At 46.1% G+C, this 13862-nt stretch overlaps 1 protein-coding gene across 1 annotated transcript; it reads left to right on the forward strand.

Annotated features, from left to right (window-relative positions):
• The first annotated feature begins 5503 nt into the window (after nucleotides 1–5503).
• Nucleotides 5504–11830, forward strand: LOC121274123 (sialic acid-binding Ig-like lectin 13). The gene is made up of 6 exons (XM_041181298.1): nucleotides 5504–5615; nucleotides 6023–6104; nucleotides 7026–7394; nucleotides 8710–9006; nucleotides 10601–10762; nucleotides 11469–11830. Exons 2-5 carry the CDS (start codon nucleotides 6065–6067, stop codon nucleotides 10738–10740), a joined length of 846 nt encoding a protein of 281 aa, XP_041037232.1. The 5' UTR covers nucleotides 5504–5615; nucleotides 6023–6064; the 3' UTR covers nucleotides 10741–10762; nucleotides 11469–11830.
• Nucleotides 11831–13862: the final 2032 nt, after the last annotated feature.

Below are 13862 nucleotides of genomic sequence, written 5' to 3' on the forward strand. Positions count from 1 at the left end.
CTTGTGTTTCCCAGCTTTTCAAGCAACTCCACTTCCCAGTTTGCTACACAAGCTGTGAGTTCATCAGAATAAAATTATTTCTCAAACGGTAGATTTGATGTCATTTTATTGAAAACTTCCTCAGTGCCTCCCTGAAGGGTTTACACTCTCCGGGAAGCAGGAATAGGCTGGATGTTGGGGAGTTCATCTTTTCCCAGAGAGTAGGGATCCTCGGGAATGTGCTGTCAGTGGGTGTGGTGGTTGCTGATTCTCTGTCGCCTTCAAGAGGGATCTGGAGTGGTTACTGACTGGGGGAGAGATCATGGAAGCGGAGAATGATACAGCACAGGAGGAGGCCATTCAGCCCATTGTGCCTGTGCCAGGTCTTTCAATGATCTATCCAATCAGATCCATTAACCACCACTCCACTTTGCCCCCATCTTCCTCCTTCAAGTGTTTATCCAATTGCCCTTTTGAAAGTTCCTATTGAATCTGTTTCTACCGCCCTTTCAGGCAGCACCTTCCAGATCACAACAACTCGCTCTGTCGAAACAAATTCTCCTCATCTCCCCCTCCGGTTCGTCAATCTGTGTCCCTCTGGTTACCGACCCACCTGCCGCTTAAATACATCGATACTGTTCACCTCATCCACTCCCTGTGGGAGCGAGTTCCACATTCTCCCCTCCCTCTGGGTAAAGATTGGAACTGTTTATTAAGCGGGGGGTGTAAGTCCGTGGGGGAGTCCATCTCGATCCTGCCTGATTCGCAAAAGCGTCTGAGATGGATTTCCATCCTGCACTAAACGTTTCCAGAATTTTCTACAGCACAATCCTGTACACAGCGATGGAGAGAAACATTGGACAGGGAGTCAAACAGCACAATGATCCATTCTCACCAATGTTCCACGCTAAGGGGAAAGTTCAGATTGTCCACTCTTAGAGTGTTTACAATGAAAACATTCATTCCACATTGAATCCCAGTGGATGGGTCAATATTACAGCAAATGTTGCAGTGATATGAAGCTTGATTGTTCAGCCAGAGTGAGAGATTGAAAGCGGAGAGTCAGTGATGATTTCTTTCTATGTGTTCTCTAGACAGTGGAGGAGAGATTCTGCACGTGATCCAGATCCTGGGAATACGAGCTGTGATATTCCTTGTGGCTGTGGTTATCACTATTGCTGGAGTCTGTGTCTGGGAGGGACAAACAGTGAAAGGAAGTCGACAGACTGTTTAAAGCATTTGTACAGCAACAATCTGGTCAGTCAGTGCAGACAAATAACGTGCGATGTTGGGTTAAGTTGTAATGAAACTGGTCAGTGTCCTGGTTAGAATCAACTTCGTATCAGAGAGGCATTCCAGCACAGTGGGAGCCCATTCAGCCCATTGAGTCCATGCTGTCTCTCTGTAGAGCAATCCACTCAGTCCTATTCCTCCACTCAATCCCTGTATCCCTGCAAATTTATTTCCACGTGTCCATCCAATTTCCTTTTGAAATCGTTCATCATCTCCACTTCCACCATCCTCGTAGGCAGCGAGTTCCAGCTCATTACCACTCGCTGTGTAAAAAAGTTCCTCCTCACATCTCCCCCATGTCCAAAACCTTCAATCTGTGTCCCCCAGTCCTTGTACCATCAGCTAATGGCAACAGCTTCTCTTTGTCTACCTTATCTAAACCCATCATCATCTTGTACACCTCGATCAGATCCCCCTTCAATCTCCTTTGCTCCAAGGAGAACAACCCCAGCTTCTCCAACCCAACCTTGTAGCTAAAATCCCTCATCCCTGGACCCATTCTGCTCAATCTCCTCCCCACCCTCTCAAGGACCCTCACTTCCTTCCCAAAGTGAGGAGACCAGAACTGGACACAATACTCTAGTTGTGACCTAACCAGAGCTTTATAAATGTTCAGCATAACCTCCCTGTGTTTGTACTCAATCCCTCGATTTATGAAAAGCTTATTCTTTCCATCAGCACAAACAGCAATTTCCAAGCGGACTCCCATCAGCAGACAGTGCAATGAAACATCGGCATGCCTGCTTCTTAATGTACGGAGAGAAACCTGGAGCGAGAGATTCTCCTTCTTCTCCTCAGCAAGCTGAAACGTTTCCTTATACCTGGTTCTCCCCAGTCCTGCTGTGTGGACACATCATAACCACGGCATTGTCTGGCTGTGTGCAGCCAACATGGTCGAATAGGAATGAACAGAAATGTGACTTTGCTAAACTCTGTTCTCTGATTGGAATGTGCTTTCTGAATGCTGCACCTTTTTCATGCTGCGATAGATTGTAAGAAGCATTTGGGTTGTGAATATAATTACTTCGATTAACACAAGTGATTAAAATGCTCAGCCTGTTCTGTAGATATTTATAGATTAATATTCTCATTTTGCTGCAAATGCTGGGCTCAACGACATTACTACATGTTGTGACGATTTTCCAATCATATGAATCATTGTGCCCATCTTTATAATGGCAACTTCCCATGTAAACATGTCACATTGTAATTAGTCACTCCTGCCATTGGGTGGTGTGATATCAAATTTGCCTTGATGCTCAGAAACAGTGAGAAATATTCCTGTTGTACACACGAAGTTAGTGAGACAAAGGCAGTAGATGCAATTTTGTGAATCTTGTACAATGTTCTTTAGATAGTGCAGCACTCCCTCAGTACTGACACTCTGAAAGTACAGCACTCCCTCAGTACTGACACTCTGACAGTGCAGCACTCCCTCAGTACTGACCCACTGACAGTACAGCACTCCCTCAGTACTGAACGTCTGGGAGTGCAGCACTCCCTCAGTACTGACACTCTGGGAGTGCAGCACTCCCTCAGTATTGACCCTCTGACAGTGCAGCACTCCCTCAGTACTGACCCTCTGGGAGTGCAGCACTACCTCAGTACTGATCCTCTGACAGTGCAGCACTCCCTCAGTACTGACCCTCTGACAGTGCAGCACTCCCTCAGTACTGACCTTCTGACAGTGCAGCACTCCCTCAGTACTGAGCCTCCAAGAGGGCAGCACTACCTTAGTACTGACCTTCTGACAGTGCAGCACTTTCTCAGTACAAACCTTTGAAAGTGCAGCATTCCCTCAGTACTGACTCTCCAACAGTGCAGCACTCCCAGAGTACTGACTCTCCAATAGTACCGCACTCTCTCAGTACTGACTCTCCAACAGTACAGCACTCCCTCAGTACTGACTCTCCGACAGTGCAGCACTCCCAGAGTACTGACTCTCCAATAGTACCGCACTCTCTCAGTACTGACTCTCCAACAGTACAGCACTCTCTCAGTACAGACCTTCTGAAAGTGCAGCACTCCCTCAGTACGGACCCTCTGACAGTGCAGCACTCCCTCAGTACTGACCCTCTGACAGTGCAGCACTCCCTCAGTACTGACCCTCTGACAGTGCAGTACACGCTCAGTACTGACCCTCTGACAGTGCAGCATTCTCTCAGCACTGACCCTCTGACAGTGCAGCACTCCCTCAGTACTGACCCTCCAAGAGTGCAACACTTCCTCAGTACTGACCCTCTGACAGTGCAGCACTACCTCAGTACTGATCCTCTGACAGTGCAGCACTCCCTCAGTACTGACCCTCTGACAGTGCAGCACTCCCTCAGTACTGACTCTCCAACAGTACAGCACTCCCTCAGTACTGACCCTCCAACAGTACAGCACTCCCTCAGTACTGACTCTCCAATATATAGCACTCTCTCAGTACTGACACTCCAACAGTACAGCACTCTCTCAGTACTGACTCTCCAACAGTGCAGCACTCACTCAGTACAGACCTTCTGAAACTGCAGCACTCCCTCAGTACTGACCCTCTGACAGTGCAGCACTCCCTCAGTACTGACCCTCGGACAGTGCAACACTCCCTCAGTACTGACCCTCTGACAGTGCAGCACTCCCTCAGTACAGACCATCCAAGAGTGCAGCACTACCTCAGTACTGAGCCTCTGACAGTGCAGCACTACCTCAGTACTTACCCTCTGACAGTGCAGCACTACACCAGTACTGACCTTCTGACAGTGCAGCAATCCCTCAGTACTGACCCTCTGACAGTGCAGAACTCCCTCAGTACAGACCATCCAAGAGTGCAGCACTACCTCAGTACTGACCCTCTGACAGTGCAGCACTACTTCGGTACTGACCCTCTGTCAGTGCAGCACTCCCTCAGTACTGACTCTCCAACAGTACAGCACTGCCTCAGTACTCACTCTCCAAACGTACAGCACTCTGTCAGTACAGACCTTCTGAAAGTGCAGCACTCCCTCAGTACTGACCCTCTGACAGTGCAGCACTCCCACAGTATTGACCCTCTGACAGTGCAGCACTACCTCGGTACTGACCCTCTGACAGTGCAGCACTCCCTCAGTACTGACCCTCTGACAGTGCAGCACTCCCTCAGTACTGACTCTCCAACAGTACAGCACTCTCTCAGTACTGACTCTCCAACAGTGCAGCACTCACTCAGTACAGACCTTCTGAAACTGCAGCACTCCCTCAGTACTGACCCTCTGACAGTGCAGCACTCCCTCAGTACTGACCCTCTGACAGTGCAGCACTCCCTCAGTACTGACCCTCTGACAGTGCAGCACTCCCTCAGTACAGACCATCCAAGAGTGCAGCACTACCTCAGTACTGAGCCTCTGACAGTGCAGCACTACCTCAGTACTTACCCTCTGACAGTGCAGCACTACACCAGTACTGACCTTCTGACAGTGCAGCACTGTCTCAGTACAGACCTTCTGAAAGTGCAGCACTCCCTCAGTACTGACCCTCTGACAGTGCAGAACTCCCTCAGTACAGACCATCCAAGAGTGCAGCACTACCTCAGTACTGACCCTCTGACAGTGCAGCACTACTTCGGTACTGACCCTCTGACAGTGCAGCACTCCCTCAGTACTGACCCTCTGACAGTGCAGCACTCCCTCAGTACTGACTCTCCAACAGTACAGCACTCCCTCAGTACTGACCCTCCAACAGTGCAGCACTCCCTCAGTACTGACTCTCCAACAGTACAGCACTGCCTCAGTACTCACTCTCCAAACGTACAGCACTCTGTCAGTACAGACCTTCTGAAAGTGCAGCACTCCCTCAGTACTGACCCTCTGACAGTGCAGCACTCCCACAGTATTGACCCTCTGACAGTGCAGCACTCCCTCAGTACTGAATCTCCAATAGTTCAGCACTCTCTCAGTACAGACCTTCTGAAAGTGCAGCACTCCCTCAGTACTGATCCTCTGACAGTGCAGCACTCCCTCAGTACTGACCCTCTGATGGGGCCGCACTTGCTCAGTATTTACCCTTCAACAGCACATTTAAATATTAACCCTCGGAGCCATGGTAGAAAACTGACTTTACCAAACAGCAAACAACAGAAGAGAAACATCACAGAGTCACGATAAATAGGTCAAACTTTTGATTATGTTGTAACACATTGTGGTATTACGCACTCATTCCTACTGCCTGTTTACTCACTCCTTTGCTTCTTCCTCATTTTGTCTCACAGAGACACATCAGCCCTTTCTCATTAAATACACAGAGGGAGCAGCACAGGAAGAGGTCATTCAGCCCAAGTAGAGCGTGTGGGCAATTCCTCCCCAGGCGAGCAGTCGGACAGGTCCTGGGTAAGTAACGGAACGATTGGAATTCACTTCCACAACCAACACCGTCCTTTGTTGAAGTTTTGACTTTTTAAAGGCAGATTCCAATGATTGATGCCTTTGAAAGATTTCCACTGATTATTGAGATCTGGGTGTGAGGCTCAAGTCTGTTGTACAGAACAGCTTTCTAGCTCAAGGGATGAGGGAAGTGCAGAGACATGAGATTAGGGATATTCTGAGAGGGTGAAAGGTGCTATAGAAATGCAAGTCCTTCATTGTTTTTCTTTCTGAAAGCCTTGTAACTCTCTGCAGAGCACCTATCATCCCACAGGGAATCAAATTAGTCTTTGAAGACATTGTCTACAAGCTGTTGTGATCTCTCGAGAGCTTTGGACAAGAGGTGAGGTCTCATTAACTCCTTTCTCTTTCAGAGTTTGAGAGTGAGAACTGAATGGAATATCTTGGAGTGGACAATGATCGGGAAATCTTACTTCCTCCTGTCACTTCTCCAAGGTAATATCACCATCAGCTTGGACTGATTTATGGTTAATAGTCTTTGTAAAAGATCATTCTTATTGAGCTATAATTGGTAACTGATTCAGCAGTGATCCAGTGTACAAACTCACACCAAGTCCCGTTCACCCATCACCCCTGTGCTCACTGATATTCACTGACTCCCTGTCTGACAGCAGAATTGGAGGAGAGCAGAGATCTCAGAGGGTTGTAGATTAGGAGGAGTTTGCAGAGATAGTGAGTGGAGCAGAGTGATGGAGGGATTGGATATCAAATGTGAAAATAATCAAATAGAGTTGTTGTTGGACTGGGAGCCAGTGTAGGTCAGCGAGTGACTTGTGGGGTGTGGGTGCGGCTGTGGGGAGGTGAAAGTTTGAGTAGAAAATCGGACACAAAATTCAGGGGATGAAATCTATCTTGTGGCTAGGATTCTGACAGCAATGGCCTGAAATTAGTGTCGTTTGCTGATTTTAATCGAATTTCCCATGAAGACAACACAGCAGCTCCGAGAATAGACAGGCTGTTCAACCTCACACTTGCTGTCCATTCTCACCATGCTAGAAAATTCAATAAGGGAGCAAGATAACTGAAAGAGAGAAGGAAGACAAAGCTGTCCGTGTGTAAAGGTGTCAGTATTCAGTTTGCATATTTGTCTTTGCTCTTGACACATGCAGAGCTCAGGCTGGAGGCGCTTTGTTATTGTGTTTCACAGTGCCTGCTGGAGTAGGGTCAGTGCTGAGATTGGGGACAAGTCAGTCTACAATGCTGCATCGGAATCAACAATACAACAATATGGGGTTTAGATCAGAAATAATCCTTTAGACAATGAGGATCCAAAGAGACTCCTCAGACAATGAGGATCCAAAGAGATTCCTTAGACAATGAGGATCCAGGGTTAAATATTGGTATTTCTCTCTCCAGTTGGACTGTCACAAGAGTGGAAAGGTAACACTCCACGAGAGGTGACAACGCAGGAAGGTTCGTGTGTACAGATTCCGTGTCATTACAGTTATCCAGCACATTTTGAAAACAAACGACGAGTCGGAATCTGGTTAAATAAGGGGAAATACAAATTGCGGGCTCCCATAGCCTTTCACTCCAAGGATCACAGTCACGAGTTACCACGGTTCCACCATCGGACCCGGCTGTCTGGAGACCTGAAAAATGGCGACTGTTCCCTGATTATAAACAACATCAGACGGGAAGATGCAGGACCTTATTTTTTCAGGATAGAATTTGACAATGGTCCGAGCCATAACTATTACCCTGTAACCCAGCTTCACGTTTCTGGTAAGTGCTGTGTTATAATTACTCAACAATTCACATTCAACACTCAATGGGAAATAACACAAACTGTGACATTTACATATTAACACAAAACACAGCTTATTATAACACACTGTCTGATTCTCAATAACCTGGTGATAGCTTCCAGTTCAGTCCTAAAGCAACCTCTAATATTCACTTTAATATTAATGATTAAATGTATTGACTGTGTCCATCAATTTTATCAGGTTATCCACTCCCATCAATCTCCCTAATCCTGTTTAAAAGTCTAACAATTTGACAAAAGAAGGACTTGCATTCCTATAGCGCCTTTCACCACCTCAACAAACTTCAAATCACTTCACAGACAATGAAGAAATTCTTGAAGTATAGTCACTGTCTAACGTGGCAGTGAGTTTGTGCACAGGAATCTCCCACAGAGAGCAATGGGATCAGTGACCCAGATCTCTGAGAGAATGATGAGCCAGGGTTCCATGAGCTGTGGGCTGCTCCATCACCCACACCCCAGTGTTGGCAATTCAAGGGTCTGGGAGTGAAAGTGTATTCAGCTCAGTGACAAATTCCCCACCAAGTTTGAAAATAGGAAAGTTGCTGCTGATTGTTGTAACCTCTCAGTTCCCATCTCATCCTTGGAAACCTGCTTTCAAAATACAAAAGCAAGTCTCGCATTTCTATAGCGCCTTTCACCACCTCAGGACGATCCTAAATCGATTCACAGCCAATGAAGTGATTCTTGAAGCACACATTCTCCCCACTCTCTGGGTAAAGAAGTTTCTCCTGAATTCCCCATTGGATTTATTAGTGACAATCTTATATTGTCAGCCTCTGGTTTTGTTCATTGTGAGGAGTGGAAACACTCTCTCCATGTCTACTCGATCAAAACCTTTCATTACTTCAAAGATCAAATGAGGTCACCCCTCAACCTTCTCTGTTCAAGAGAACCGAGACCCAGACTGTACATCCTCTCCTGATAGGTAAAGCCTCACATTGCTGAGATCATCCTTGTGAAGCTTTTCACCACCCTCTCCAGTGTCTCTATATCCTTTTCCAAATGCTGAGTCTGTTCTCCCCGATCTGTGAGCTGTTCCTCCACCCTCACCCAGTCTGGTCAAATCAAGGGTCACTGAGTGAAAATGTATTAAGCTGAGTGACAGAGATAAAACAAGTGTAAAAATAGACAATTCTAAAATGATCATTGTAACCTCTCAGTTCTGATATCATCCTTGTAAAAGTGCTTTCTCTTGTGGGACTGTGGTTTCTATTTGAACTGATGCTTCACGCTATATTTCTCTAAAAGGATCCATTCTCTGTGTGTTAGATTTCACAGATAAACCCACGATATTTCCTGCTGAAATTATTGCAGGAAAGCGTGTGGATGTAAGCTGCACCTTCAACACAACGTGCAATGGAACAGCAGCACCTGTCTTAACCTGGGACACTCCCACTGACGTACCTGGATCAGTCTCAAACACTGTAACTCAGCATGGTGTCACTCTGACCTATACTTCTGTTCTGACCCTGATCCCATCACTCAAACACCACGGACACACTCTCAGCTGCAGAGTGAGATATCCATCTGTTTCATCGGAGCGGTCCCTCGTACTAACTATGCAAGGTAAGTTATGATATGCTTCATTCTACATCAGCACTCCCTCAGCGCTGACCCTCTGACAGTGCATCCCGTTCTCAGTATCCACATTCTCAGGCCTCTCAAAGTGCTTCACAGTCGATAGAAGTTAACTGATCTTTATTTGATTATTGCTGAATGAAGAGACAAGCTGTCTAACCTTTACATCTCGCACACATTATTTTCCATGGCAACACCTCCTCCAATCAGAGACCACTTACCAACCAATCAGCACTCTCTTCCCATCAAGTATAAATTGTTGTTCACTTTTTGTTTGTAAAACTGCGATCTGTCTTGTTGAGTCCAGCCCTAACATCTGAATATCACAATGAACAGAACAAGTTCCAACAATGAGCTGTGGTTGGTGATTCCTCACGTTATATCCGAGGACACTGGAGACTATCAGTGTGTTCAGAGAATGAAAATGGAGCAGTGGAGGGGTTCATAACCATCACTGTGGAACTTGAGTGTACACAGACTTCAACATCTCTCTCAGATTGAAACATGACACAAATGCACACAAATATACAGACCTAAATAGACACCTGTAGACACACAATCCCACATGTATGAGCACACGCAAAGACACACTCACAAACAAACACAGTAAAACATTCTCCCCCGTGGGTTACCTGACCTCCATCAGTGCTGCACCGGAGAGTTGACTTAGATCCTGGGATTTGTGTTCCCATTCATATTTCTGGAAGAACATGAAAATTGCAAAGTCTATTAGATACTCAGATGCACAGAGATACTCGCAGATACTCTCTGCCTCTCCAACCCTCTCTCTCCCTTGAAGAATCTTCCTCAAACCAAACCCTTTGACCAGGCACCTGTCCCAACTCCTCCTTCTGTGAATCTGTGTGAAATTTTGTTTGCGTATCTGAGAGTAAGAGAGAGGGTGAGAGGTTTAGGAAGGGAATTCCTGTTGGTGAAAAGCTTACATCATGTTCTCACCTTTCCAGTGCACATATTTCACATGATGTCCAATGTCCTTGTTCATAATGGGGATTGCCTATGTCAACATCACGCTGTAGTTACAGTCTCCCACCAGTGGTGGCACTGTTGGACTTAACCCTTGCATCTCCCAGCTTTTCAAGCAATTTCACTTCCCAATTTGCTACTACTCACCTCGACCAATCCCTGTGGGAGCGAGTTCCACATTCTCCCATCTCTCTGGGTAAAGATTGGAACTGTTAATTAAGCGGGGCGTGTAAGTCCGTGAGGGAGTCCATCTCGATCCTGCCCTATTTGCACACGTGTCCGAGATGGATTTCCATCCTGCATTAAACATTTCCAGAATTTTCTACAGCACAATCCTGTACACAGCGATGGAGAGAAACATTGGACAGGGAGTCAAACAGCACAATGATCCATTCTCACCAATGTTCCACGCTAAGGGGAAAGTTCAGATTGTCCACTCTTAGAGTGTTTACAATGAAAACATTCATTCCACATTGAATCCCAGTGGATGGGTTAATATTACAGCAAATTTTGCAGTGATATGAAGCTTGATTGTTCAGCCAGAGTGAGAGATTGAAAGCGGAGAGTCAGTGATGATTTCTTTCTATGTGTTCTCTAGACAGTGGCGGAGAGATTCTGCACGTGATCCAGATCCTGGGAATACGAGCTGTGATATTCCTTGTGGCTGTGGTTATCACTATCGCTGGAGTCTGTGTCTGGGAGGGACAAACAGTGAAAGGAAGTCGACAGACTGTTTGAAGCTTTGTACAGCAACAATCTGGTCAGTCAGTGCAGACAAATAACGTGCGATGTTGGGTTAAGTTGTAATGAAACTGGTCAATGTCCTGGTTAGAATCACTTTCGTATCAGAGAGGCATTCCAGCACAGTGGGAGCCCATTCAGCCCATTGAGTCTATGCTGACTCTCTGTAGAGCAATCCACTCAGTCCCATTTCCCCGTGTCCCTGCAAGTTTATTTCCCCTCAAGTGTCCATCCAATTTCCTTTTGAAATCGTTCATCGTTCCACTTCCACCATCCTCGTAGACAGCGAGTTCCAGCTCATTACCACTCGCTGTGTAAAAAAGTTCCTCCTCACATACCCCCTCTGCCCAAAACCTTCAATCTGTGTCCCCCAGTCCTTGTACCATCAGCTAATGGCAACAGCTTCTCTTTGTCTACCTTATCTAAACCCGTCATCATCTTGTACACCTCGATCAGATCCCCCCTCAATCTCCTTTGCTCCAAGGAGAACAACACCAGCTTCTCCAACCCAACTTTGTAGGTAAAATCGCTCATCCCTGGACCCATTCTGCTCAATCTCCTCCCCACCTTCTCAAGGACCCTCACTACCTTCCCAAAGTGAGGAGACCAGAATTGGCCACAATACTCTAGTTGTGAACTAACCAGAGCTTTATAAATGTTCAGCATAACCTCCCTGTGTTTGTACTCAATCCCTCGATTTATGAAAAGCTTATTCTTTCCATCAGCACAAACAGCAATTTCCAAGCGGACTCCCATCAGCAGACAGAGTGCAATGAAACATCGGCATGCCTGCTTCTTAATGTACGGAGAGAAACCTGGAACGAGAGATTCTCCTTCTTCTCCTCAGCAAGCTGAAACTTTTCCTTATACCTGGTGCTCCCCAATCCTGCTGTGTGGACACATCATAACCACGGCATTGTCTGGCTGTGTGCGGCCAACATGGTCGAATAGGAATCAACAGAAATGTGATGTTGCTAAACTCTGTCCTCTGATTGGAATGTGCTTTCTGAATGCTGCACCTTTCTCATGCTGCGATAGATTGTAAGAAGCATTTGGGTTATGAATAAAATTACATTGATTAACACAAGTGATTAAAATGCTCAGCCTGTTCTGTAGATATTTATAGATTAAAATTCTTATTTTGCAGCCAAATTCTTGGCTCAAAGACATAGCTTCATATTGTCACATTTTCCAATCAGATGAATTCCTGTGCCCATCTTTATAATGTAAATTTCTAAGGTGAACATGTCACATTGTAGCTGCACACACTTGCCAGTGGATGGTGCGATATGAAGGCTGTCTTGCTGCTCAGAAAGGGAGAGAAATATTCCTGTTGTGTGCATGAACTTCATGTGTGCATCAGACACAGACGTCAGATGCAATTTTGTGCAATTTGTGCAATGTATTTTAGACAGTGCTGCACTCCCTCTGTGCAGATCCTACGACAGTGGAGCACTCCCTCAGTTTAAACCCACCAACAGTGCAGCACTCCCTTAGTTCAGACCCTCCAACAGTGCAGCAATCCCTCAGTTTCAAACCTCCAACAGTGCAGGTCTCCCTCAGTTCTGACCGGGCGACAGTGCAGCACTCCCTCAGTGCCAACACTCTGACAGTGCAGAACTCCGTCAGTGCTGTTCCTCAAACAGTGCAGCACTCCCTCGCTGCTTATCCTCCAACAGTGCAGCACACCCTCAATACTGATCCTCCGATAGTGTAGCACTCCCTCAATACTGACGCTCCAACAGTGCAGCACACCCTCAGTACTGAACCTCTGGCAGGGTAGCACTCCCTCAGTACTGACCCTCTGACAGTGCAGCCCATGCTCAGGATTTATCCTCCAACAGCATTTTTAAATATAAACCCTCAGAGCCATGGTAGAAATTTGAAGTTAACAAACAGCAAACAACAGAAAAGAAACATCACAGAGTCGTGATGAATTGGCCAACAGTTTGATTCTGTTGTAACGCATTGTGGTATTGCGCACTCATTCCTACTGCCTGTTTACTCACTCGTTTGCTACTTCCTCATTTTGTCTCACAGTGACACATCAACCCTTTCTAATTAAATACACAGAGGCAGAAGCACAGGAAGAGGTCATTCAGCACAAGGAACGATTGGAATTCACTTCCACGACCAACACCGTCCTCTGTTGATGTTGTTACTTTATAAAGACAGATTCCAATGATTGATGCCTTTGAAAGATTTCTACTGATTATTGAGACCTGGGTGTGAGGCTCAAGTGTGTTGTACTGAACAGCTTTCTAGCTCAAGGGATGAGGGAAGTACAGGGACATGAGCTTTGGGACATCCTGAGCTGGTGAAAGATGCTATAGAAATGCAAATCCTTCATTGTTCTTCTTTCTTAAAGCCTTGTAACTCTCTGCAGAGCACCTATCATCCCACAGAGAATTAAATTAGTCAGTGAAGACATTGTCTAAAAGCAGTTCTGATCTCTCGAGAGCTGTTGGACAAGAGGTGAGGTCTCATTAACTCCTTTCTCTTTTAGAGCTTGAGAGTGAGAATCTGATGAAATATCTGGGAGTGGATAATGATCAGGAAATCGTACTTCCTCCTGTCACTTCTCCAAGGTAATATCATCGTCAGCTCGGACAGATTTATGGTTAATAGTCTTTGTAAAAGATCATTCTTATTGAGCTGTGATTGGGAACCGATTCAGCAGTGAGCCAGTGTATGAACTCACACTAAGTCCCATTTACCAATCACCACTAAGCTCTCTGACTCTTGGTCCTACAACATCTCAAACTTAAAATTCAGATCTCTTTGTTCAAATGCCTCCATTGCCTCACACTGCCTCCTTATCTCTGTAACCTCCTGCTTCTCTCCCAACCAACGTCCCAGATCTCTGTGTTACTCCAATTCCGGCCTCTTGACCATCCCCCGATTCCCATCACTCCAATACTGGCGGCCGGGCCTTCAGCTGCCTGGGGCCTGAGCTCTGGAATTCACTCCCTAAACCTCGGGGATGGAGGAGATCAGAGGGTTTCATTTTACTGAGAATCACCACGACCACATCACAGCTGCAGTGAGAATAGACAGAGAGTCCAGCTTCACACTTCCTGTACAGTTTCACCATAGCAACCACAATATGGAAGTAAAAT

The sequence above is a fragment of the Carcharodon carcharias genome (assembly GCF_017639515.1).
Source record: "Carcharodon carcharias isolate sCarCar2 chromosome 29 unlocalized genomic scaffold, sCarCar2.pri SUPER_29_unloc_9, whole genome shotgun sequence".
NCBI classification, from domain to species: domain Eukaryota; kingdom Metazoa; phylum Chordata; class Chondrichthyes; order Lamniformes; family Lamnidae; genus Carcharodon; species Carcharodon carcharias.

Excerpts from the sequence above, each read along its gene's own strand:
- LOC121274123 (XM_041181298.1), top strand. The coding sequence starts at position 6,065 with ATGATCGGGAAATCTTACTTCCTCCTGTCACTTCTCCAAG. Across the intron at positions 6,105-7,025 it reads CCTCCTGTCACTTCTCCAAG|TTGGACTGTCACAAGAGTGG; the intron begins GTAATATCACCA and ends TTCTCTCTCCAG. Across the intron at positions 9,007-10,600 it reads CCTCGTACTAACTATGCAAG|ACAGTGGCGGAGAGATTCTG; the intron begins GTAAGTTATGAT and ends TGTGTTCTCTAG.